General features: G+C 44.5%; 1 protein-coding gene and 1 pseudogene across 7 annotated transcripts in view; both read right to left on the reverse strand.

Moving 5' to 3' along the window:
- The window catches only part of Pole (DNA polymerase epsilon, catalytic subunit), a 48,459-nt gene that overhangs the window by 5,434 nt on the left and 16,819 nt on the right, over nt 1–26,206 (reverse strand). For 4 of the 7 annotated variants that reach the window (XR_015634034.1, XR_015634033.1, XR_015634032.1 and 1 more), the window contains 21 exon segments: nt 25,703–25,795; nt 25,370–25,514; nt 23,005–23,162; nt 22,413–22,608; nt 20,289–20,503; nt 15,949–16,051; nt 15,002–15,082; nt 14,791–14,913; nt 12,353–12,562; nt 11,913–12,122; nt 11,521–11,664; nt 7,081–7,221; nt 6,683–6,836; nt 6,500–6,606; nt 6,061–6,237; nt 5,752–5,975; nt 5,361–5,581; nt 4,942–5,146; nt 2,899–3,072; nt 1,235–1,360; nt 83–224 (listed from right to left, as the gene is read on the reverse strand). Coding sequence is in view for 1 of the 7 variants with exons in the window: in NM_001107152.2 (NP_001100622.2) it covers nt 83–224; nt 1,235–1,360; nt 2,899–3,072; nt 4,942–5,146; nt 5,361–5,581; nt 5,752–5,975; nt 6,061–6,237; nt 6,500–6,606; nt 6,683–6,836; nt 7,081–7,221; nt 11,521–11,664; nt 11,913–12,122; nt 12,353–12,562; nt 14,791–14,913; nt 15,002–15,082; nt 15,949–16,051; nt 20,289–20,503; nt 22,413–22,608; nt 23,005–23,162; nt 25,370–25,514; nt 25,703–25,795 (3,349 nt within the window). In the remaining 6 variants the exon portion in view is untranslated. 7 annotated transcript variants of the gene reach the window in all.
- On the reverse strand, nt 2,606–2,724 carry LOC120096104 (small nucleolar RNA SNORA70; annotated as a pseudogene).

A 26,206-nucleotide genomic window follows, 5' to 3' on the forward strand; every position in this document is an offset into this window, starting at 1 on the left:
GGTAAGCAGCACCTGCCACAGGGGGTAAATGTGGTCACTATATATATATATATATATATATATATATATGGACAATACCTACCTCCCTTACTTGTCCACAGTGAATACTGGATGGGACTTTTCCTTTGATTCCACCATAGTTGGATGGATCCATCCAGAGAAGGAATTCCCAGCATCGAGAGAAAGAGATGGTCAGGGAATGAAAGATCTCTTTAGAATGGATGCTGCAAGAAGACAGACAGAAACTGTGAAAGCGACGTAGCAGCTTTCCTTGTTCCTCCCTTCCCTTCCTCCCCTTTGTAGCTACACTCATCCTTCTACTCACAAATGGACTTTAAGTGGATTCACACAGTCCCCAAACTTCCTAGCATACTGAAGGAGCTTCCCGTAATGAAGGTGACCAAGAGGAAAGCCAGGACAAGACCGGATCCACTGCGTCTACCTTAGGTACATGTCACTGGCAGCAGCTTCCTGTTTTCAAGCCCTGTCAGCTTTCTTCATTGGTGCCATTCCTAGCTAAGTTGGCCTTTATCCCTAATCCCACCCTTGGTACCAGTGAGGAGGGAAGGAGACTCTAAACAGATCCTCCTCTTCCTCGTTTTTTAAAAGATGTGTTTATTTATTTACCTTAACGTATATGAGTGTGTGCTGTTAAGAACATTTATTGCTCTATCAGAACTGGAGTTCAGATTGGGCGGCTTAACTGTCTCCAAGAGATCTGACTGACACCCTCTTTTGCTCAAGGCACCCACATACATTTTCTTTCTCAAGAAACAAACAAAACCAAACCACCCCAAACCTAAAAGAGCCTGCAGTCAAACCCTCAAGACTTCTTCTTATTTACATTGGAGTCTTTGGGCCCAGACAGACTTGAGAATAGGATTCATCCAGGCAGTAGTCACTGCCTGAAGCCAAGGCTACAGCACAGCGTCCTGCAATTGAGAACTGATGACCTGGAATCACAACACTCCCGTGTGCAGCTCACATCTGGGAAACGTTTATGTAACAGCACTTTATAGAACCTTCTTATAAACAGAAGGCGGCATTGCTTTAACATTTCAGACGTGAACAGCATGCTCTGTATCTGAGTTGTCGACCATAGGTAGACCTCAAGGTAGTAGTCACTCTTTCAGCTGCTGTGTTTAAACCTTGGTGTGATTTCTTCATCAGCAATAGAGATACCCTCAGGCCTCTCTCTATGGCAGCTATATCACCAGGATGTCCTTCCACTAACCTGTTGGTGATATATTCCACATAGGCAAGGGCATCCTCTATCCGGCGCTTCTTTGTACAGAGGATGATGCGATTGAAGTTGGCATAGATGACCGATGACCCCAGGCGCTTGAACTCAGCAATGAGCCTATGGGGTATGTTTGTATTAATGGAAGAGGTGCCTCGGTGTAAAACGAAGCCAAAACATATAAAAAGAAACCATGAAGAAGACCATGGTGATACTGAAACAAGAAGTATCCTGAGGCTAGAGAGATGGGTTTGCGGTTAACACTGACTGCTCTTCCAGAGGTCCTTAGTTCAAGTCCCAGTAACCACATGGTGGCTCACAACCATCTGTAATGAGATCTGATGCCCTCTGATGGTGTCTGAAGACAGCTACAGTGCACTCATGCATAAAATAAGTAATCCAAAAAGAAAATTTCTTTTAAGATGAGGTTTGGGGGCTGGAGAGATGCCTAAAGTGTTAGGAGCACTGGTTAGACTCCCCAAAGACCCAGGTTTGATTCTTATTACCCATATGGATGCTCACAGTTATCTATAATTTCAGTTCCAGGGGATCCACTACACTTTTCTGGCTTCTCTGGGTACCAGGCACACACATGGTATGGATATACACAAAGACAAAACACTCATAAACATTAAAAAACAAAATGGAGACAGATGAGCTCTGGCTGCACTACTAGGCCTGACCCTGAACTTTAGGTCTCAACCTCCTGAGTAGCTGTGACCACAGGTGTGTGCACCACAGCAGAGCAAGGTCCCTCCTTTGCTTAGATGGGAGTGCAGCACGGCAGAAAAATAGCAGGAACAAAAGTAATAGATAATAAAAAGGTGAAGAGAAGACGGTTAGCTCTTACTATATATGTATCTATAATATATAAATGGCTCCTTTCCATACAGAACTCATTTAGGTTTTAGTTTTTTATTTTGAGGTGATTTCCATTGTCCAGGCTGACTGAGAAATTCCTACATAAACCAGGCTAGCCCTGGACTTGCCATTTTTTCTCAGCTTCCTGAATGTGCCACTTATCCAGGGAACATGACTGGGGCATATTTGACTCTACAGCCATCAGGAGCGAGCTACTTCTCAGCAACCATGTCTTCAAATCCAGCTGCAGTAAAGTAATTAATGATAAAGGCCCACTTCTTTGCGGTGAGGATCTTCTGGTGGTCATGGAACTTGAACTTAGTTCCACAAAGAACCTCAATCACATATTGCTTACTCTGCAGCTTAGTGAGGGTGGACATGAGGACCTGGCCAATGAGAACCCTGACCACTGAGCCCTGGGGCTTCCCAAAGGTACCATGAATACCTGTGTGGAGCCTAGACTGGGGACAGCGCTGAGATCAGAAACTTGAATAACTGCCAGAGAATAGTCTCCAAGGTCCCTTAGGACAACCATACAGGCAACCAGCTGTATACACTAAGGAGGTTGCTGTTTACGACCACTGCACAAGGGCCCCATGGGAACTCCTCTCAGGTTTTTGTTTGGTTTGGGCTTTTTGAGACAGGGTTTCTCTGTGTAGCCTTGGCTCTCTTTGAACTTGCTCTGTAGATCAGGCTGGCCTTGACTCTGTCACAATACAGTTAAGACTGCCCTGGGCTTCTTTATACAGCACAAAGGCTCGTGTCCCTCCACCCACAGCGCAGGGTGACACACTCACTGCAGGAAGAGCTTCTTCATCATATTGTGCAGTGTCCGGTGAAGGGCTGGGTCGTGGAGCAGAGAGCACGGCGACTGGAGCCAGCGGTAGAAGTGCATCACCTGGTTGTCAGCATAGATGTTGTGGTACTGTGTGATTTCCTTTACCCAGCCAACCACCATGCTCTTCAGGATCCTGAAAGGTGGCAAAGGAGGATGAACTCTACCATATGCAGCTGCTGGCATCACTGACCCTTCTCATAATCCCCAACTGCTTGTCTGAGATTTATTCCTTGGTCCCATGACTTGTGAGCTTTGCCTCCTCACCACTTCCCTCCATGTAACTCCCGGACTTGCTTATCACACCCGGACAAGGAGACGCACATTAGGCTTTTGTCCTTCTTAAGATCTATTTCTAATTTTTCAAAGCCTTTGTGTAGCTGTGATGGTCTGTCCGGTGGGTCTGAGTGCCCAGTGTTTACTACACTGGAGCTAGATTTACAGTGGCTGTCAACTACTCAACATGCATTCTGGGAGCTAAACTCATGTCCTCTGCATAGCAGTATTCTTTATTATTTTTCTGAGACGACAGGGTCTCACTGTCAGAAGAGCAGGAATGAAGAGACACAGAGTTGATTATGTATCTTCCATGTGAAGAAACAGGGACGGGCCCAAGCTGCATTTTCTAGACACCAATGAGACTCAGGGGAGGTTCCTGGAATCAATCCAATGCTTAGGTAGAACAGACTGGACTTGGGTCATGAAGGGGCCAGAGTATCAGAGACGGATGCTGAGGCCACTCTTCTGGCTTTCTGTACAAACGCCCACTTCCCTCATCTGGGTTGCTCCATCTGTGTCTGGTCCTCACCTGCTCCTCAAGGTTCAAACACTTTCTCTGCTACAACTCTGCTCAGATCCCAGGCCTCCTAACCTAGTTCTTACTTCATCAAATTCTTTTCTTCCTTCATTTGGAGGCAACAGGGCTGAAACACATGTTTTAGAATCACAGACATGAAATATCTACCTCATACTTAGCCACAGTAACACATCATGACTACAGCCCCTTAAACCGTGGATTCACTGTTCCTAGCATGGGTGAAGACTGTACCACCCTGCAGGGCTATGGGAATAGGCAGAGTAAAGCGCTCTGTGTTTCTGGCACAAAGGAAGCACCCTATAGTATACACTGTTCCATCTCTAGAAGCCAGGGCTGACATATCTCTGACAGATGATACTGGCTACAATGACTCACTAGGCTAGGTATCCTGGGAATTTCCTGCAGATATACCTTTGATTACACTGAAAGCAATTATGTATCAAAAAGTTCTTTGTGAGAAAAGCCTCTGGCCCCAGAAAGGTCAGATGAGAGCACTTGTACTACCTACTATCAAGTAGGCAGGGACAGGAGGGTCCTTGATTGCATTATGGCAGACTCAAGGGAGGGCATGTCAGGACTGCTGACTCTAAGGTTGCACAGTAGTTAAGATGGCACAGTAGTTAAGAGCACACACTACTCCTACAAGACTGGAGTTCCACTCCCCAAACCCCCCAAACCAGGTGTTTTACAACCTCCTGTAACTACTTCAGGGTATCTTGGCTTTTCTGGCCTCTTTGGACATTCATATTCACATGCACTGTATAGACACACACACACACACACACACACACACACACACACACACACACACACACACACACGAACCATTCCCTTTTCTGAGAAGGAAAGGGTAGATGGGATGAAGGGGAGGTGAGAGGGAGGAATTGAGAGGAGAGGAGGGAGGAGAAGCTTGGATCAGGATATAAAGTAAATGACTTAATAAAAATCTTAAAAAAGAAAGTGGAATGTGTGGCACATACCATCAATCCCAGCACCTGGCAGGCAGTGGTATGTGCCTTCTATGAATGAGGCCAGTCCAGTCTACACAGTGAGTTTTAGGCAATCCAAAGCTACAGAGAGAGCCCGACAATATGTATCTTTTGGTGACTCTGGCTTTAGCATTCTTAAGTGGAGGTTACCTTTCCCCTGCTGCCTTGGCTAGGAAGTAGCATATTATAGGGTAGATACCTGAACGTACTGGAGCAGAGGGCTGTCTCATCGTAGCTGGCCAGGGCACTGGCAGCTTGATTGCCTGTAACCATGTCCTCTAGGGAGGCCTGCTGGATCACATCGAAGCTGATGCCCATGCTGCCAGCCCCCTCCATGTCATTGACATGGTGGGACTGGAGGATGGTGTTGACTGCCAGGTTTTGAATGTCCAGCTCCACGCACACTGCAGAGAAACACAGCTTGTCCACGAGCCCCAGCCGGCACTAGCATCATTTCCCAGGTCTGAGCCAGTCATTGCTGCCTAGTAAAGGTCAGATATGGCACGTGACCTCCAACTAACATCTAACTTGATGGTACCCATTTCCTAAGACTTACCTGCCTTTGGGCTTCTTTCACATGGTTGAGCAGAAACCCCATCTTTTCCTTCTCTCACTCACCAGTAGAGTAACAGCCGGAATTATTGATCTCCACAGTGGCTCGGTCATCAAACTCCATGACAAGGCGGTTGTCATCAGCTTCCTTCCCACCCAGGTCAGGCCGAGAGGTAGGGGACAACCAAAGTAGGTGGTTATGGCGCTGGAGATGGCGTGCAAAAAAGAGGTCAGAGCCAAAGGTGGAGATGTCTTCTGGCAGGTTTCCAACGGGGATGTGGAAGTACCTATTTAGGGGTACAGGTTTAGTCCCAAGTATACTAGCATCATTTAGGGACCATTCACAGGGCCACACACTGTAGGCTCCCAGCTTATTTACCTCTCTTCTTGGGTGTGTGGTACTGGGAACTGCACTTTCTAGCTAACTTCTACTATTGAGTTACATCCAGCTCCTCACCTGCTCATCTCAAAGGCCTGTGAAAGGCAAATGTCTAAATTGAGGTAGTGCCGGATCATTCGGCGAGCTCCGTGGCGCTGCCAGTCCAGGACTGCATAGCTGATCTTGTCAGCCACTCGGACAGGCACTAGTGGGAACTCCTCTAAGACTGGAATCTCACTGGTCAGCCTACACAGTTCCCAGCTAGACTGGATAGCGATGAGCGTGGGCCCCCGGCGCTCTTCCTGGGTTGAAAAGGCAGAAAGACAGGGCTCAGTGGACAAAGCCTCGGGAGGGGAGACACTTACCACTGGACCCCAATTCTCTTACCTTGTAGGCAAGCAGGAAGCGTTGGATGGCTCTGCAGATGGTCTTCAGGTTGGTTTCAGCACGAACTTCAAAGGTGTGTTTTGGGGGAGGCAGGAGGTTGGGGCCCACCTTGTCCAGCAGCAGGCTGTGTTCTGCTGAGTATAGGGCACTGAGCCCTGGCATTTGGTTGCTGCGCACCTAAGCAGACACCAACTGTTAGGTCTGCTGTGTGTGTGTAGCTGGGCAATCACTGTGCCTTTCTATTTCTTTTTTTTTTTTTTTTCTTTTCTTTTCTTTTTTTAGGAGCTGGGGACCGAACTCAGGGCCTTGCGCTTACTAGGCAAGCGCTCTACCACTGAGGTGCCTTTCTATTTCTAACTGAATGGCAAGAGGAGTGTCTTCCTTCCCCAAATTCTGCCTGACCCACATATTCTCACATGCCCTGGGCCCAATGACTCACAGTATCCAACACAAACACAGATGCTCTTCGCTGTGAGGGGATAAAGACCCCAAAGAGTGCCTTGTGGCCCTGTGTGTGATGGTACAGGTAGATGTGGCGGATACTCCCTGTAGAAGAAAGCAAACCGTTGCTTGAGATGTAGGGGAGGCAAGGCAGGTGATAAGGCTGTTGGTAAGGTCATACCTGGTTCCAAGTAGCTGAACTGGGCCAGAGAACGCATTTCAAGGTGCTCGAGGGCAAAGGTTTCAGCTTCCCAGCCTGAAAGTTGCCTTGCCAGCTGTTTGTTGACCACACACACACAGCCCAGCTGCACCAGGGCCCGGAATAACAATGGGACCTGGGAGAGTGGTGAGTATATTGGGTCAAATGGGACCCTAGCACCCACAGCTTTATCTTTGGACATGCCCCAGGATAGCCTGTCTTTACTCAGAAGAGACCACCTTAGGTAGACATGCTGCTGACAGCCATGACTATCTAACCCACCTACCCACCACTGCCCCCTGCCCAATTCCCTGTGGGATCCTCTCTGATTATCCAGCTTCATTATCAACCAGGTGGTCAGTGGCCAGGGAGAAAATCACCTGAGTCTCATACACGCCCTCAATGTCTGGTGCTGACAACTCAGTGTTGATCTCGTTGATGTGTTCTTGGTACATGTCCTCTGGTACTGAGTACTCATAGAGATTGTAGACGATGTTGGAACGAGGAAGAGCCCGATTCACCTGGTGACAATGTGGTGATGAGCTTACCATAGCCTACACAGTGGATCACTGACCAACTCCTAGGGCTTTCAGGACCCGAGATTTCAAAGATTACAACTAAAAGACCACGGTATAATAAAATAGCAACCTGGAACTGGATTATAAATTCTTTCCAACTGAGGCATCGTCAACTCTTGTCTAGAGGATGGGCTCTCAGTCAATGTTTCTCAGATCTCTGTTTTATCAATTGGAGGTTCTCGGCACCTAAAACCCATGAATAAACCATACTTTTTTGGCCAGAGAACTAGAAAAGCGATGATCAGACAGTCCTATGTGTGTACTGGTTGCATGTATGGGAGCATGGAGCGAATACACACTGACTCTTCATTAATCTCCACATAAAACACAATCTCACTTCAAGCTGCAATAACACAGACATGGTCAGAGGAACACAATTTGAAAGCTGAGCTGACAATGGAACCTTTACACAAAGAAGGCAAGGCTGAACTTGAGATCTAAATTAACAGGATTGGCTGTCTCAACATTCTCTAAAAGATTAAACAATTAAAGAAAGCATTTGCTTGTTTGTTTATTTATTTTGTGTGTGTGAAAACAAGGACCTGAAAGAATCAGTTCTCTGCTACAATGTGGGCTCAGTTCCCTTTACTCACTGAGTCATTTTACCAGTGCACGGATTTATAAAATGCCCAAAATATCAAATGCAGGCTGTCCTCAATGGAACACGTTTCTTGATGTAGAAATCAGGGGAAAATGAGTAATTCTCAAGAGAGCACCATCAAATGCTAGCCCTGTGCTGAGTCACACATCACAACTAATAACAGCTTTATGGCCACTACAGCTGTACCTACCATGAGCCAGCTAGACTGTTACAGCTAGACTGTTACAGCTAGACTGTTACAGCTAGACTGTTACAGGTTCATATACCTGGAACCCCAGCAGGGAGGCTGAGGAAAGTCAGCGGAGAATAATGTTGACCTATGTAATAAAATTGTTTCAATAAAATAACAAAACGTCCACAGGAGATGGCTCAGTTGGTAAAGTGCTTGCGGTATAAACACGAGGACCTGATTTTGGATGCCTATCACCATGTAGAAAGTCTGGCATAGAGACGCATGTCTACGTCACAGCGTTAGAGAGATGAATGGATGCATGAAATCCCTACATGGATTGTAGAAACAGTGAGCTCTAGGTTCAGGCGCAAAGTGATTGAGGTAGATGTCTGATGCCGACTCTGGGCTTCCACAAGTGGCATCCACACAGTCAGGTGCATACATATACACACATACACACCAAGAGCCAAAACCTACCACAGCATCTGAGCTCAGTAAAAGAATGAAGATGATAAAAAAAAAAATCCTACTGAATGCATGCCTGAAGCAGCAGCATGAAGCCTCAGAATGAACGAAAGTAGTCAGGAACCAGGGAGCTCACAGAGCACCAACCAGCAACAGTTTCCTGGTTTCCCTCTGGGAAATACCAATGGGTTACCCTACATGACAGTAGCCAGACTGAAATTTCAGAGTACAGTATGAGTCCATAAAGGGGCATTCTAAAAAGGTTATGCTATAGCGACAGAGGTCAGTGTCCAAGGATGGGGTGAAAAGAAATGATCTGTATCTTGAAAATCATGGGCAAAGGACCCACGACTCCACATATGTGGCAGAGGATGGCATTGTCCAGCATCAATGGGGGAAAAGCCCTTGGTCCTGCAAAGGCTCCTTTCCCCAGTGTAGGGAGGGTAATGCCAGGGCGTTGAGGTCAGAGTGGGTGGGTGGGAATGAGCGTATCCTCACAGAAGCAGGGGGAGAGGGAATAACATTTGAAGTGTAAATACATAAAGCACTCCAAGAAAAATAAATTTAAAAAAAGAAAAAAAAAAAAAGAAAATCATGGAACTGTGGCTGCCATCACCCATGCAATATTAAGGTCAAAAGAACATTTTACTGTATTTAAACAAACAAAATAAAGCCTGGAAAAATAAATACCAAATTGATGATGGCTGTGTCTTCGGTATCTAATTAGAAAATGGAAAAGATGAAAGAGGGAACTTCCCAGCTCATCCTACAGATTTCAGCTTCTCGATGTTGCTGACAAGGACTTTCTATGCACACACTGCAGGTGTAGTTCTTATCTTAATACATCACCACTAATACAAACAATGCCTGCACCAACACCGAACACCATGAGCTCAGGAAGGTAATTATAGGGTCAATGGAATGACACACTGACACGAAGCTGCAGGAGATCAAGTGCATCTACAGTTACAGAAACATGGATCTCACACAGCAGCAGGAAGGAGGGGGGGAGCATGCTCTGGGGAGTGGCAATGTCTACCTGGATGGTGGGAGAACGATTCAGGTAGCTATACTTTTCAAAACTGATGCAAGTCAACAGTGACCACACCTATGCTCCTTATCTGCACTAGGGAAGGCAGGTTGCAACTGACTATAACAACAATATAGTCCCAAGTTCACAGTAACGTTTGTTTAAAATTGTTTGTTTTTGAAACAAGAGTGTTGCTACGTCAGCCAGACTGGCCCTGAACTTGAGATCCTCTTGCCTTGGCATCCTGAGTGTTGGCCTCACAGGCAAGGATCACTCCACCCAGCTCACAGGAATACTTTTAAAACATTAAGAATGGGGGGCTGGGGATTTAGCTCAGCGGTAGAGCACTTGCCTAGCAAGCGCAAGGCCCTGGGTTCGGTCCCCAGCTCCGGGAAAAAAAAAAAAACAAAAAACAAAAAACACATTAAGAATGGAAAAGAAAAGAAAAGGAAAGAAAAGAAATCTACTTGCCACTCATTACCCTGGAAACAATAATACTTAAGGGCAAAATAGTAAATATTTCACTTTTTAAGGAAGAAACTAGTTTGCTTCTGTGCTGGAGGACGCAGCTTAAGGAAAGAATGTGTACCTAGCAACTCACTAGTCTTTGGGTTTGGTCTCTGGCATTGAGAAAAACACAATTCATGAGCTTAGTATCGTAACACAGGCCTATAATCCTAGCATGTGGGTAGCAGATGCAAGAGGGTCAGCAATTGAAGGCCGGCCTCACTTTTATTACAAACTCAAGGCCAGCCTAAACCACATGAGACCCTGTCTCAAACAATGACCACCTCCACCCTGAAACAATTCAATTCTGAGTGAGATACAAAGTTCTTACACAGAAAGGCGAGAGGCAGAGATGCTCCATCCGAGACTCCCCAGGGATTTACCAAATGCCAATGCCAAGGACAGTGATGTACACCGAGCCAGAAGGGAGCAGATAATCACAAGGGAAAAAGGTTCTGTAGTGCAGACATTCTCCTACACAGACACTCACCACCACACAGCGCTACCTGTATGAAAATCCATTAGTCCAATGTGTCCATTATCCTGCTGACCCTGCCCACTTTCTAGGTTCATATTTTACCACGTCAATGAGCTGGAACCAGGCCTCACATATTCCATCTACAATCGTCTCCTCTCCCAGGTGTTCCTTGTATACAGCTAATGTCCACCTGGGAGCAGACACTATCATTAAGTAGCTTTACCCTGAGTCACATATTGAGTTAAGTGCGGTGCTCCAACTGAGATGTCACATAAAGAGAGCCTTCCTCAGAATCTTCTAAGTCTGGCTGGAGAGATGGCTCAGTGGTTAAGAGCACTGACTGCTCCTCCAGAGGTCCTGAGTTCAATTCCCAGCAACCACATGGTGGCTCACAACCATCTGTAATGGGATCTGATGCCCTCTTCTTTTGTCTGAAGAGAGTTACAGTGCAAAGAGTACACCTACCTAGAGTACAACTCCATATCTGAGATGCCGTGACTAAGCAAGTCCTCAGGCAGGAAGTGGGAGAGTGGTTGGCTGCCTGGGGTTGCAGGGAAGAGCAGGCTTCCAGCTGACTAGTACACGCTTCTTTTGGGAATGACTATAGTTCAGATGCTACAATTTCACTAAAAGCCATTGAGTTAGTCTTCCAGTCAACAGGCTATATGGTAGATGAATTTATATCCTAACGATCCTAGTAACTACAATAGTACAAACTGCTATTACACAAACTACTTGTCACCTATATCCAATTCTTCCCTGCTCATCAGCTTGATGGAGAGCAGCAGTGTCCATTCCTGAACAGTTTTAAGTAACTCTTTCAATATCCCAGGATCAGTGAGGTAATTGAGAAATGGGAACAGGCCACATTGCTCACTAGCTATGTGGTCTTGGGTTGGCAAAGTCCATGCTTCTGACCAATTTTTTATGTGGCCTCCAGCATATGGAGACACCTCAGAGGTGACAAGCAATGCCAGGGGCCTCCTTACCTTTCGATACGAAGGCCCATCCTCTGCTTTGGCTACCCGCTGGTTTACATAGAATACTCGAGGGATACTCAGCTTGATGCAGTGCAAGTCGCTGCCAATGATAGCCCACAGCCGGAACAGACCAGCCTGTCTGGTCTCACTGATCTGAGAAAACACAGAATACATAATACATAACGGAGGAACATACTGACACCTGTGAACAGGTCACCTCCCACAATAGCCTCCAGCCTTGGCCACATCTTCCTATGTGCAGGGCCCCTGTGACGGGCAGGAAGCTGAAGGTATTTCTTAGTTTCCATCCTATATTACAGGAATAGCTGCACACTCCCTCCTCCAGGCCCATGAAGGACTGCTCTCAACATCCTGCCACTCTCATGGAAGAAGGCCCACACCTGTATGATCTGCCAGGGGAGGTCCATGATGCTGCGGGCGGTCCGTCGCAGAAAGCTCCCCAGTCCTGTGGCAGGCCCCTCTCGGATAGCCCCAAGCCTTGGCATATCTTCTGCTGACTCTAAGCGCTGTTTCTTCCTGCGGGCTAGGCGCTGTTGAGCCTGCAGCTGCCACTTTTTCTTGTGGAACTGGAGCCAGACCAACCACTCTTCCTGGGATGGATGGCAATGAACAATTGCTAACGTACGCTGATCATCAATACCTTCCTCCAACAGCCTGCTTCGTGTTCCTAAGCTTCAGCAGCTTTAAATGCTCTCTAACACTCAGGCATTTATGCAACCAATTTGTTCCAGGCTTAAGGATTTTTGCCTTTAGGATCCTTGTACCATGGAGCAAACCACTAGGAGACAGAGTGCCATAGCAACTTTCTCAGAGGTCTCACCTGTGTGGTTCCAAGGGAGGGAGGCTGCCCTAAGACCTCTTGCCAGGGCACAGTTAGTGTAATATCCTGAGACTCCTTTTGGCTCTCCCAGACTCGCTTCCTCTTAGTAGCAACTGGAACTGTAGAGTGATATGGCTTTGTGAGTCCAAAGTCCTCCATGTCTGGAGTGCAGAGACTCAGACTGTTTTCTGAAGCCTGGGCCATCACAATCTGGAAAAATAAAACCCAGCCTTATAATTTAGAATCTCAATCTGGTAAATTCTATTCACAGTAACAGCCCTGAAAAGGGCTGTTAACAGATTACCATAACTTAAAAAAAAGATTTATTTTTAATCATGTGTATGTACATGAGTGCAGCTCCCTTAGAGGTCAGAAGACATTGGACCATTTGGAGGTGGAGTTATAGACAGTTGTGAACCTCCTGATACCGATATCAGGAACTGAATTCAGGTACTCTGCAGGAATGGTATGTGCTGTTAACTGCTGAGCCATTCTCTAGCCTGTTCTCCCATCCCCCTTTTGGAGACTGTAGTTCTCCCTGCCCTGGAACTCTCTATGTAGACCAGACAGGTTGAAAACTTTCAGAGATGTACCTATTTTTGTCTAGAAGCACTGGAATTAGATCATTTGCCTTAATTCTCCTAGGGAAGCTCCATCCTAAGTTTCTCAGGTACTTATCAGAGAATGTCAGTTCTTTCAAAAAGGTGTACCTGCAAGCCTTTTTACAAGGTTGTGTGTTTTGAGTCAGAGCTGAAGTTTTAACACTAATTTAACCCTGAATATGAAGGGAGAAAAGAAGGGAGCACTTAGGGAAAGAACAATACCCAAATGCGAGTGATTCCCAAGACAGAATCATCTTGGTGGCTCCTGTTCAGTTTTTTGATAGGATCTCACTGCATAGGCCAAATTGGCTTTGAACTCCGGACCCAGTAGCTGTTATTACAGGTCTGCCACACTCGAACCAGGTAAGACTATGTGCTGTTGTTGTTATTATCATGAAAGCACCTCTTACGTTTTAAAGGACTGGAACTTTTGCTGGACTTTACAGCCAAAGTATACTTGAGGTCAATTAAAATAAGACTACTAGCCTCCTGTGTACTCAAAACTGTTTAACCTGCTTTTAAGAGAACAATGGAACAACCTCACTTGCCTTGACGTTCCCATATAATCAACTTTTATAACTTAAGCTAATGCATGTCTGCAATCTTAAATTAGGTATGAGGCATGAGATATGAGGTATGGGGTATGGGGTAGGGGGCAGGGGCAGGGGCAGGGGCAGGCAGGTCTCAGGACAGTCAGGACTACACAGAGAAACCCTGTTCTGAAAACCAATCAAACAAAAACACAACAATAGCACCCAAACAACCCAAAACCCCAACAGTCACCCTAACTACCCCTCCCCCCAAAACCCCAAAACGATGATGCTTATTATTTGGGTAAGATTTCTGTAAAGTACGCCATTCCTTCCCCCAGGTAATGCTTTCTATGCTGTTCAATAGATATAGTAAGAAACCCCTTGTTAGGGAGACACACAGACAGATACCATTCACACGTGGACTCATACAGACCAACAGACAGACACAGGAGCAAACAAACAAAAGCAAAAGGCAGAAACAAACTCATAAAATAAAATTTAGGCTGGCACTGATTCAGACTCATACAACAGACGGACAGAGGATGGAGACACAGGGAACATGAAGTAGAGAATTTAAATATTAACTAGATCTTGGTTAAACGACTCCAAGGGGAAGTGCTTTTATTTCTTTCCTTAATTCAATACCAGCACATTATTGGTGACTGGGAGCTCGTCACTAATGCATATAGTCTGAACAAGCAGCCCATGCTCTGACGTACTAAGTGATCTCTTTAGCCCCTAATTGCTGAGCATAAGGTTTTATTTGTGCATTAAGTATAGCTATTTAAAAACATAGCTGGGGCTAGGGAGATGGCTCTTTTAACCTCTGTGGCACCAGGCATGCACATCATGCACACACATATTCAGGCCAAATACTTACATACATTAATTTTATATATTTTACTAATTTGTGATGTATTCATTTAACATTGTTTATGTTAAAAATTTCAAAAATGATCGTCAATCTTTCTTTTATTTAATATTTCAGTGTAATTTTTGATTGAATCAAGGCTACATTGTTAGAATTATGTATTCCTAGTGAATCAAGACTTGTAGAGACAAGATGGCTCAGTAGGTAGGGTACTTGCCTCCAAACCTGCGAATCTGAGTTTGATTCTCTGAGGTCCTACATGGTGGAAGGAAAACTGATTCTCTTGACCTTTACATACATGCAACATATACATACAAGTAATAAATAATAATAAATAAAATAATAATTTAAATGAGACCATGTCACAAAAACAAAACTTATACATTATGGATAGCAGCTTGCAGACTTGGTACCCTGGGTCCTGTGTGTTACCTGTCTCTTTCCTTCAAGCACAAAGAGCTCACTGATCTTCTTCTGTTTGTAGATATCATTCTTCTCTAGTAGCTTTTTGTGCAGCCAGTCTGGATGTTTGACACGTGGAACTGGGTTCTTCACCTAAGTGAGGATAACACACACCAGGAAGTTCTTCTGTGGGTCTACTGGTCTTTGTGGTCCAGGATGGCACCCATGGCTTTTGTCTCACCTGCTGTAGAGCTGCAGGGATGGTGATGATTTTCTGGATGGCACTCCCCAGCCGCTCTATGTAGTAGTCCCAGTCCAGAATCTGCATACAGAAAAAATGAGAAGTAGCACTTGTCTACACTGTTACATGTCAAGATTACTAAATGCTACCACTAATGAGAATAGGCCAGCTAACCCTGTTACTGAAGTCTGCCCTCTGTAATGAATAAAAGTTGTGTGCTTTTTGGGTTCGGGGTTGCCTCTCCCTGCGTGGATGAGGAACCGCACGTACGTGGATTAAAAACCTTATATGCTCAAAAAAAAAAAAAAAAAGATTACTAAACGCTGTGATTCACTTCATCTTCTAGGAATGATGTGCTCATTTAAAGCTTAATAAAACTATAGGATCAAGAGATGGTAGATGGTTAAGGTAGTACCCCAGCTTTATTCCAGCAGCTTAAGGGCTTCCTGATGCCTCAGAGCAGTGAGTGTTTCTCAATCTTTCTAACACTGTGACCCTTTAATACAGCTAGTTCTTTTTTTTTCTTTTTTTTCGGAGCTGGGAACCGAACCCAGGGCCTTGCGCTTGCTAGGCAACCGCTCTACCACTGAGCTAAATCCCCAACCCCTACAGCTAGTTCTTTATGAAATTATTTTTATCTCTATTTCATAATTGTAATTTTGCTACTCTTATGAATCATAATGTACATAGATATGTGTTTTCTGTCTTAGGTGATCACTGTGAAAGGTCAGATACATTCTGACGAGCTTTTTTTTCCTAAATCTTTAATAGTATAAAAATAGCTAGCAGGTAGCAATATGGCTTAGTAGACACAGACATTTGTCTCATGACTTGAGTTAGATTTTTGGCACCCACATGATGGAAGGGAACCAACTCAGGTTAAGTTATCTTCTGATCTCCACCCACCCCCACACACAAACTCTCTCTCCAAAAAAATTGGCACTCACTGTCCGAATATCAAAGTCTTGAAGTGATGAACTCTTTAACCATTTCCGGAGAAAATGTTTCCTCACTGTAGGCTCTGCTTGGAAAATGGCAAGTGGAATGGCCCTAGGTTAGGAAAACAACCAGAATCAAAGACAATGCAAAACCACTATAAGTCTTATCAAACGTACATGGGATAAAGACTCTGTACACACTTAATCTTTATAACATTCAATGACTGAGTGATGCTGTGTCATGATAAAACACTTAGCTTAGGGGATAGGGACCTGCCTCACTGGTAGAGGATTTGCTTATCGTATGTAAGACTTTGGGTTCCATTCTCAAAAATATAAAACAGAACGAAGAATAAGGAGGAGAAGACGAGGGGGAAGAGAAATACATGAATGGATAAAGAAAATATGGCAGGGGCTGGAGAGATGGCTCAGCGGTTAAGAGCACCCGACTGCTCTTCCAGAGGTCATGAGTTCAATTCCCAGCAATCACATGGTGGCTCACAACCATCTGTAAAGAGATCCAATGCCCTCTTCTGGTGTATCTGAAGACAGTTACAGTGTACTTATATATAATAAATGAATAAATCTTAAAAAAAAAAAAAAAAAAAGAGTGCTGGCTGCTCTTCCAGAGTTCCTGAGTTCAATTTCCAACAACTAATTAGTGGTTCATAACCATCTATTATGAGATCTGGTGCCCTCTTCTGGTGTGCGAGCATGCAGGCAGAACAATGTACACATAATACACGAACAAATCTCTAAAAAATTTTTTTTAAAAATTAAAAAAAGGGAAAGAAAATATGGCACTGGCACACACACAATGGGGTAAACTATATGGAGTTAAGTATATTTTCATCCCATTAATTGTTTTACTCGGTCATTAAGAAAAATTAAATTATATCCTTTACAGGAAGAAAGATGGAACTAAAGATTACGTTAGGAGAAAAGATAAATATTTCATGTTTCTTTCACATGCAGCACCTAAATTTAAAGATATTAAAGCACAAAGGAGCCTATTTTGGAAAAGGAACAGGAGTGGGGGACTGTGGTGGTTTGAATGAGACCCATAGACTCATATTTGAGTATTTGGTCCCAGTTGTAACATTTGGGAAGGATTAGGGGGTGTGGCTTTGGTGGCGGCAGCATTTGATGTTTCAAAAGACTTCCCTCGTTTTCAGTTATCTCTGATCCTACTCGGGCATTAAGATGTTAAGGTTAGGGGCTGGGGATTTAGCTCAGTGGTAGAGCGCTTACCTAGGAAGCGCAAGGCCCTGGGTTCGGTCCCCAGCTCCGAAAAAAAGAACCCCAAAAAAAAAAAAAAAAAAAAAAAGATGTTAAGGTTAGGGTTAGGGCCTCAGCTGTTCCTGCTTCCACCCCTTTGCTCTGCCATCATGGACTCTAACCCTAGAACAGTAACCCCAAATTAAACTCTTCTATTTGTCTTGGTCAGTGTCTTATTACATCAATATAAAAGTAACCAGGACAGGACAAAACAATGGCAATTAATATGATCACAGATACTGTATATATGAACGTGTCATAACGAAGTCCCCAGAAGTTAATACGATCACAGTATGTTATGGGTATGAATGTGTTATCATGACGTCCCCTACTACTACACATAACTGAAGAAGAAGGGGCTGAAGCTGAATGCACACTGCCCTGTGTTAGCTTCGTATGCAGCCACTGTTCAGAGCTGTTTACAGCCATTCTTACATGTGGGCAGTACACATCTAAAACATTGTCCATTGGGTAGATACACAGGAGATGAAATGCTTTACTAAGGAGTGAGTTGGTTTTCATATTATCAATAAAGCAGCTGGCAACATTCAGTTGCCACAAAATGTTTTTTATTATGAAACATTATAAACCTAGAACACAGCAGGTACTCATATACTCAGCTCTGTCAAGCTGCAGTGCTCTAAAATGTCACTTCCTATGAGAGACAGTAAAGAGGAACGCTGCAGATCCCCTCCTCACAGAGACGACAGCACAACCCTTCTCTGGTATTTATTACCTTTGTGCATGTCTTTATTTTGGTGTAGCCATAGTAAAGAAAACTAGGTGGCGGGGTTATTATTATTGCTATTATTTTTGAGGCAAGGTCTCCTGATGTGATCTAAACTGTCCTGGAACCTCTATGTAGTCCAGATTGGGCTGCCTCGGCCTCCTGCGTGCTAGGATGGCAGGTGTGCATTGCCAAACCCAGCTCCTACGTGGTAGCCTTGGCGAGATGCTGTCTGAGCTCCTCCCTGGTGTCTGTGATAATAGTTAGACCCTTTCGATGCTACACAGCATGTCTTCATCTCTTGTTGCCGTGTAGGAAACTGAACCCAGGGCTTTGTTCACACAAGTAGTGTACTACAACTAATCTACAAGCAAGATTACTTCATCTTTCTGATCTTAGGGGTTGAATTCAGGGCCTCCCAGAAAAATACTCCCAGCCCTTTATTTCTATTTTGAGACAATGCTGCTAAATTTTCTCAGCCTGTAGGATGTCATACAGGTGAGGGCAGGTACAAGATAGAACGAGGTCTGTCATTGGACAAGAAGGAAGGATGGGTGGAAGAAAAGTTTGAGGGTGGAGGAGACTGGAATGGGAAGAGGGGCGAAGCCGTGGAGAGAACATGGAGGCTGATGTTAAGATTCCTCTCTGCACATTTACAAGTTGTTATGAATATTCTTAAGTGATGGATGTGTATAGGGCTTTGTATGTCTAGGTGGGCAGTTATATCTTATCAATTGGATCAGAGGTTACTGTGTTGTGTGTTCTTTCATGTGGTGATTTAAATTCAAGAGAATATGTGGTGGCTGGGGACACTGAGCTGCCATGGAATTGTGATATATTTCTGGCATGGTGGCACCCTGCCTTCGGAACTAGATGGGTAGAAAGAGGCCATCAGCAGTGTGATATGGGATAGAGTAGAGCGGGGGAGACGCTTTGCTGACTGAGATGAAGACATCTAACAGATACCTTGGGGCACTACAGTGCCAGACTTAGTGTGGGTAAAAGAAAGCTTTTTTTTGTTTTTATAATTTTACAGCAACATGAGCCTCTCCAGCAGCTTTAGATTATATACTATACCTCCATACTTAGCTCCTGCAGAATATATTACCACCAAAAACCAGCTGTCCATTTCTGGAAGATGCTATTTTCTTTCTTTTTGTTTTTTTGAAAGGGTTTCTCTGTTTAGCCATAGTTGTTCTAGAACTTGATTTGTTGACCAGGCTGGCCTCTGACTCCCAAGCATTAGGATTAAAGGTGTGTGCCACCATTGCCCAGCAAGAAGAATGCTATTTTTAAGGCAGGTACATGTTACAAGGTATGTAAAGCTATGTGAGACATGTACTCCTAAGTGCCAAGTGGGAATTGCGGATGTAGCCCATCTGGTATGCCGCTTTATCTGATACATCCTCGGAGGTGAAACGTGTTTTCTTCTCACCTGTGACGGTGACTGAGAAGTGTTGGTGCTATTGGCAGGTAAAGTAGCCTCTTGTACGCCAGAGTCCTACTCTATGTGACTCATCATAGAGCCACTCTCAACATCAAGTTGTTGTATGAGCAGCCTAGATCCTGTCCTTCCAAGATATCCATATCTATGTCCATGAAAAAGAAGCTGACTTCCTTCAAACCAAAATCCTCCAGACTTACCATTCCCTTTCCAGAGTTCTACTTGGGCCCCAGGAGGCCTTCCTATGAACTGATATGCATTCGATGAGGCCAGTTTTCCCTTTTCTTTCTGAGACAGGGTCACACCTGTAGTACTAGCTGGCCTTGAATTCACAGAGTTCCATCTGTCTCTGCCTCCCAAGTGTTGAGATTTAAAGGCATTCACTACCATACCAGGTAGACTTCCTTCTTTCAACAGCTACCAGATCCACATTCTTCCTATGGAAACTCTATTATAAGGGTCTAGAGGCTCCACCACAGGTGTGGATTTACAAAGCCAGTTTTCGGTTTTGTCTTTTTAAAGCTAGGGAATGACTATGTAGCCCAGTCCAGTTAGGCCTCAAACTCATTATAGTCCAGACTAACAGTGAACTCATGAAACCTTTGTTTTAGTTTCCCAAATACTGGGCTTAAAAGTGTATACCATCATTCCTGATACCCTAAACCCCTTCAGGACAGTCTCTTAAATTGTCCAGGTTGGCCTAAAACTCAAAATCTTCTGGTCTCAGCCTTTTGAGTACAAGGATTATAGGCACTTGCCCATCTGCTCGACTCTTTTTTTTTTTTTTTTTCTTTTTTTCGGAGCTGGGGTTCGAACCCAGGGCCTTGCACTTGCTAGGCAAGCGCTCTACCACTGAGCTAAATCCCTAACCCCTGCTCAACTCTTTAAAGAGGCCTTTACCTCTCAGTGACAGGAGATCCCTCTGGCTTTCGGGAGATAATGTAGCGGCAGCTCAGTCCAGCATCTTTGACCATCTGGTCTCCCAGGAACTCAGCCAGGCGCTTTGCTGTGCTGATGGACGTAGACTTCTGCTCCCCATAATCTTCTAGCTTCCGTGACATGGAGCGGTTCTCAGAAATCAGTTCGAATAATTCAGAATCGGGCATATTAGCAGCCTGGAGAAAGAAACAACACATGCCAGGAAGATGAAGGCGTATTCACTTTGATTCTGTCGGATTGTACATATTTCTTCCCTAGAAAGATGAAGGCAGGCTTTGGATTTTCAAAGGGCAGAGTAATGTCAAAAAACAAACAAACAAACAAAACAAAACAAACGAACACCCTTAAAAAAGCTACCCTAGCACCTTCGGTTAGAGCCCTAGCACTGAATTAAAGTGTGGTAGGATAGTGCAATGGCAAGATAGCCTAGTGGGTGAAGGCGCCTACTGCCAAGGCTGACAACTGAGTATTTTTTTTTTCATTTAAGTTTGTGTGAAAGGTTTTGTCTGAATGTATGTCTGTGCATCACTGTGTTCTTGTGCCCACGGAGGTCAGAAATGGTGTTAGATCCCTTGTGACTAAAATTACAATGTGAGTTGCCATGTGGGTGTTAGTACTCAAACCCTGGTCTTCTTAACTATCAAGCCATCTCTCCAGCCCATGTTAACCTGAACTTGATCCTCTAGGACCCACATGATGTAAGCAGAGAACTGGCTCCTACAAGTTGTCCTTTGACTTCCACATGTACACTCCATTACTCCAGTGTCCCCTATCCTCAAAATAAATGTCACTTGAAAGCCATACTGTGGGGAATAACTATGCCCAATACAGAAGGTAAGGTGACATCTGCCCAAAAGAACTGAAGTTCATGTGACACTGGCTAGAACAATGGGATTCTTAAACTTCCTCACAGATGGAAATGTGCAGACAGATGGACTGTAAGTGGCCCAAAACATAACAATACAGAAATAGTCAAATATTTCAAGGCAGAACTAAAGGCATTCCCTCCTTTTCTTTCTTTGGTAATGCTCAAGATAAATTATGAAAATGATGTTATAGCTGGGTATCGTGGCACATACTTTTATTCCCAACTCTAGGAGGAGGAAGAAGTTAAATGATCTCTATGAATTTAAAATTAGCTTAGTCTACACACTAAATTCCAGGACAGCCAGGATACATAGTAAGACTCCTATCTCAAAAAACAAAAAGAGTGGCTGGAGAGATGGCTCAGCGGTTAAGAGCACCCGACTACTCTTCCAGAGGTCCTGAGTTCAATTCCCAGCAACCACATGGTGGCTCACAACCATCTGTAAAGAGATCCGATGCCCTCTTCTGGTGTATCTGAAGACAGCTACAGTGTACTTATATATAATAAAAGAATAAAAAAAAAAAAAAAGAGAAAAAAATTATGTGCACATTAAAAGACTTTAAAAAATCGAGGCCAGCATGATGGCTCAGCATGAACTTGCCAACATGAAGACTTTTTAGTTCAAGTTCTAGCACCCAGAAAATGGAAGGAAAGAACTGACTTTCATAGGTTGTCCTCTCACTTCCACACATACATGTGCGCGTACACACACACACCTTTTAAAAGTTTTTAAGAGGGGATGGGGAGAGCATTTGTTGCTCTTATGGAAGACCTGCCTTTGGTTCCTAGAACCTACACAGCAGGTTACAACTGCCTTATAATTCTACTTCCAGAGGAACTGATGCTGACCTCTGGCCTCCGAGGACAGCAGATACACACAGTGAACACAGATACATAGTCTAAATAAATAAATAAATAAATAAATAAATAAATAAATACACATAAAGTAAATAAAAACAATTAAAAAAAAACACAGACTTCAAAATTCAAAGAAATTGGTTTGATAATTGTTAAGTTTTCCTCTGACTCCTTTTACTATCATGCCGGCACTCCAAAAGCTAGGGAATTTTAGGGTATCAGAGCTAAGGAAGCTAGGGTTCATCAAACTGATCCAGGTTCATTTGTTACCTGATTCTCCAGGAGCTTAGTATACAAGTCCAATTCCTTGAAAGATGCTTACTCCTGAGAACCAGCTGAGGAGGCGGGTGGAGCCTTACCTTGCTATAGAGCACATCTAGCCAGTAGTCAGCCACTTTGGCCACAGAGGCATACACCTCCTCTAGTGTGCTGCCCTTGAGGAAGGCCTCAAACACTGAGGACTGGAAGATTTTAATCAACTGCAGCTCCCCTCGGCGTTTCACCTCAAAACCTTTCAGTTCAGCCAAGGAGCCATCTTCATTGAATACAGCATATCTAAAAAGCAAGGGAAACACCACAGAGAAATGAACCTCAGGGTGCTAGGTGCTTTCTGTCTCCCTTCTGCCTTCCTGCTTCACTGCCTGACCCTCTTGTCTTTGAGGCAGCAAGTAGCAACCCCCACCCCAACACCCCGCCCCTGCCCATTAGGTTGATGGCTTTAGCAAACTGGAGTGCATTGAGGGACCACTGCTCACAGAACCAGAATAGAAGACTGACACATCAGCATCCAGTTTTTTTCCCCCTCAAATTAAGCAAATAAAACAAACAACAAACAATGAAACCCTACCCAGTTTGTTCTTATTTTGGCTCCAGGTTTATTTTCTTTCCTGAGTCCTTAGTTTGTCCATCTACTGCATTTCCTTTCTAAAACATAGGCTCTGAGATGCCTACCTTTTCTTCAGCTTCTTGCCTTCTTCCTTGGAGGCTGGAAGGATCATAGCAAGGTATGGTCCATCAACTTCAAAAAAGATGCTGTTCTCAGAGCGGGTGACATAGGTGAGAGACGAAGGCTCTGTTAGTTCCTGGTACTGGTGGTTGGTAAAGCCTTCCTAAGAATCAATAACAGGAAAGGTAACTTCACTCCTATGGGCTCACACCCAGGCCCCACCTCCTCTCCTCAGGGAGCGGGTAGGTCAGCAAATTAACTCTACCACACAATGGACAAAATGGGTAGCAGACAAGCAGAGGGTTCTGACAGCAACATACTGAGACTCAAGTATAATTAACAGGGTCTAGGGTTGCATGGTCTATGTTTCCATAAATATGACCTGGGAAAGGAAAAAAGAGCACAAAAACACAAGAGTTGCCTAGGTTTCAGTGGAAAGACTCCTTGAAGAAATGCTTCACCCCAGAGCTAAGACAAGAAAGATACAAGATAAACACAAAGCTAGAGTATCTTATAACAGCAAGTAAGAAAATGCTCCAAGGGGTTGGGGATTTAGCTCAGTGGTAGAGCGCTTGCCTAGGAAGCGCAAGGCCCTGGGTTCGGTCCCCAGCTCAAAAAAAAAAAAAAAAAAAAAAAAACACAAGATCTAAAAAAGGAAACTGTGTGTCTCTTTGTGGCCACCTAGGAACAAATTGAGCAAGAAAAGACATGAGGATCACACTGGATTATCCTCCTAGGTATAAAAGAGTCTGCGAATCCATGCTGCTGTAAATCAGTACGGACAAGCAGGGGAATACAAACGAGAGAAGGGTAACACTACCCCCTATAGACTCCAATGAGCAAGCAGAAGGAATGGGATAAACAGCAACCTGCCATGAACCTACGCCAGCACAGGAGATGTATGCAGTGATGCAGGAGACACTACTGATGCCTGCAAACCTCAACAAAGGTCAAGAAACATCTCATAGCACGCCTTCATGATACGTGTTGATATGAGGTGCCTTTAACACACGCTTAGATGCTCTTTGACACTCATTCCTTCAGGTGTGATTACTGAGGAAAGAACAGCATGATGAATAGGGACTTGGGGAACTTCCTTGTGGAGACACCCGGCTGATGTGGACAACCTGGCGATGAAGCCAATGTCTCCAACAAGGAGGAAGTGATGATCAGGCATCACCCCCATGATATTCCTCCAAGGAGACCCAGATAACAGCCTGTAGAGAGAATCTGTGTGGAAGTGTCACCTGTCAATAAAAAGCTGATGGCTTATTAACTGAAGCAGGATTAGAAGGTGGGACATCTGGCAAAGAGAGAGAGAGAGAGAGAGAGAGAGAGAGAGAGAGAGAGAGAGACTGACTCTAGAGAGTCAAGAGTGGAAGATTTTGCACTGAACTTGGAGGAAACAGACAAATGGAACTGAGGAGAGGTAACTAGCCATGTGACAGACATAGACTAGAATAAAAGGGTTGTATAAGTTACACGCTACTAGGGAATAAGACAAGACCATGGCCTAGGCATTTATTTATAAATAACTAAGTCTCAGAGTAGTTATTCTGGGAACAAAGAGGCTATGTATAAACGCTTGTGGCTACAATAGCCTTAGAATGAGGTCTCCAAACTGACAGCAGAAAACAAAATTCCAGACCAAGGCACTATCCAGGGTAAAGAGGACATAGTGTGGGCACCTGGAAACTGGGGACTTCAGATAATATTTAGTTACAGGGTATGTCAACAAGCATGCTTCAGGCAGATACTAACATTAAGTAAGCAGCCTGAAAGGTATAAAACAGTTTCCTGCAATATTTGTGTGTGGTATGTGCACATGGAGGCCAGGTTGACACTGGATGCTTGCCTCAACTCTTCCTCACTTTGTTTTTCAAAACAGGGTTTCCCATTGAACCTGAAGCTCATCAATTTGGCTAGGGGTGCTGGCCAATGAGGCCCAGGCATTTACCTTTCCTGGGTCCCCGAGGCAGCACGGGACACAGTATGTGCTCATGTCCCGATTTTACAAAGGTCTAGAGCATCCAACTCAGTGTTGTGTGACAGGCACTGTGCTGAGCCATAGCCCCTCCCTTCTTTAGTACTCTTTGAGACTTTTGGATAAGTTTAAAATTGCTTTCAAGTAAACGTAAGAGCAAAAGCAGTATGGTTCTGCGAAAGTAACTTTCTTTGCAACATGAATCTAACAGTCGTACCAAACAGCTGAGGAAATTAGAACATTACATCCGAGGTAAAAGAACGTTATAGATGGGTGGTTTTTGTAGGGGGCCAAAGATACCAAGAGCCGAGATCTTTCCAAATATCCACACTGGGGACAGGCCAGAGGTCATATTATATGTGTTTACTTGCTGCAGGCCCACTCACCTTGACCATGATGTTCAACATGGCACCAGGATAGGAGATGGTCAGTTTGGGTTTTTTCACATTGGTTGTCTTGATGACAAAATTTTCAGGAAAGCTATTGGGTAGAACGCACCATATTCCGTCCGTGTCCAGTTCTAAAGGCCTCCTTCAAAGAAAGGAGTAAAATTCATGGATATGGGGCAATGCCCCCAAGTCCTTAGAAGCCAGGTGTCAAAACCTCAAATATGAAAATATCAAGCTGAGTTCTGTCTTCTCAGTCTTTACGATTTCCTATCACTGCCCTGCTGTGCCTCTGTGGTGCAAGCCCTGCGGCCAACCCCAGGCCACACTCACCCGATCTGCTCAATCAGCTCTCTTGCCTGGGTGATGATGTTGGCTCCTGTAAAGCAGACGATACCAGCCATCTCCATGGAGTACCAGCGAGCTCTGGAAAGGACAGCCAGTCTACGGTGAGCAGGACTGACAGGAGACTCCCTCCATGGGGAATCGGAGGGAGGAGATCCCCAGAAGAGATGATAGAAGCAGTCAAACATATTTGAAGCAGGACAGAACTAAGGTGGAATTTGGCTTTGACCTAGGGAAACTTCTATCCCTAGTCAGGGTGGACCCTGTGGCTCACAAAGGGTTAACAAGCTGTCACTTGACAGTTCAGAGTTTCAGAGTCACAGGACTCTCAATCCCACTCTATTCCATCCCATGCCTTCTTTATTCTTGTCATAGCTCTTTCCAAATCCTACTCTCACCCACCTACTTCCAGAAACTCTAAACCCATATCTGGACAGCTGTTCTCAGCCTCCTGCCATCCACCTCATTGTCTGGGTTTAGACCTCTTCCCTG

Source organism: Rattus norvegicus, chromosome 12 (assembly GCF_021556685.1).
Source record: "Rattus norvegicus strain SHRSP/BbbUtx chromosome 12, alternate assembly SHRSP_T2T, whole genome shotgun sequence".
Taxonomy (NCBI): Eukaryota; Metazoa; Chordata; class Mammalia; order Rodentia; family Muridae; genus Rattus; species Rattus norvegicus.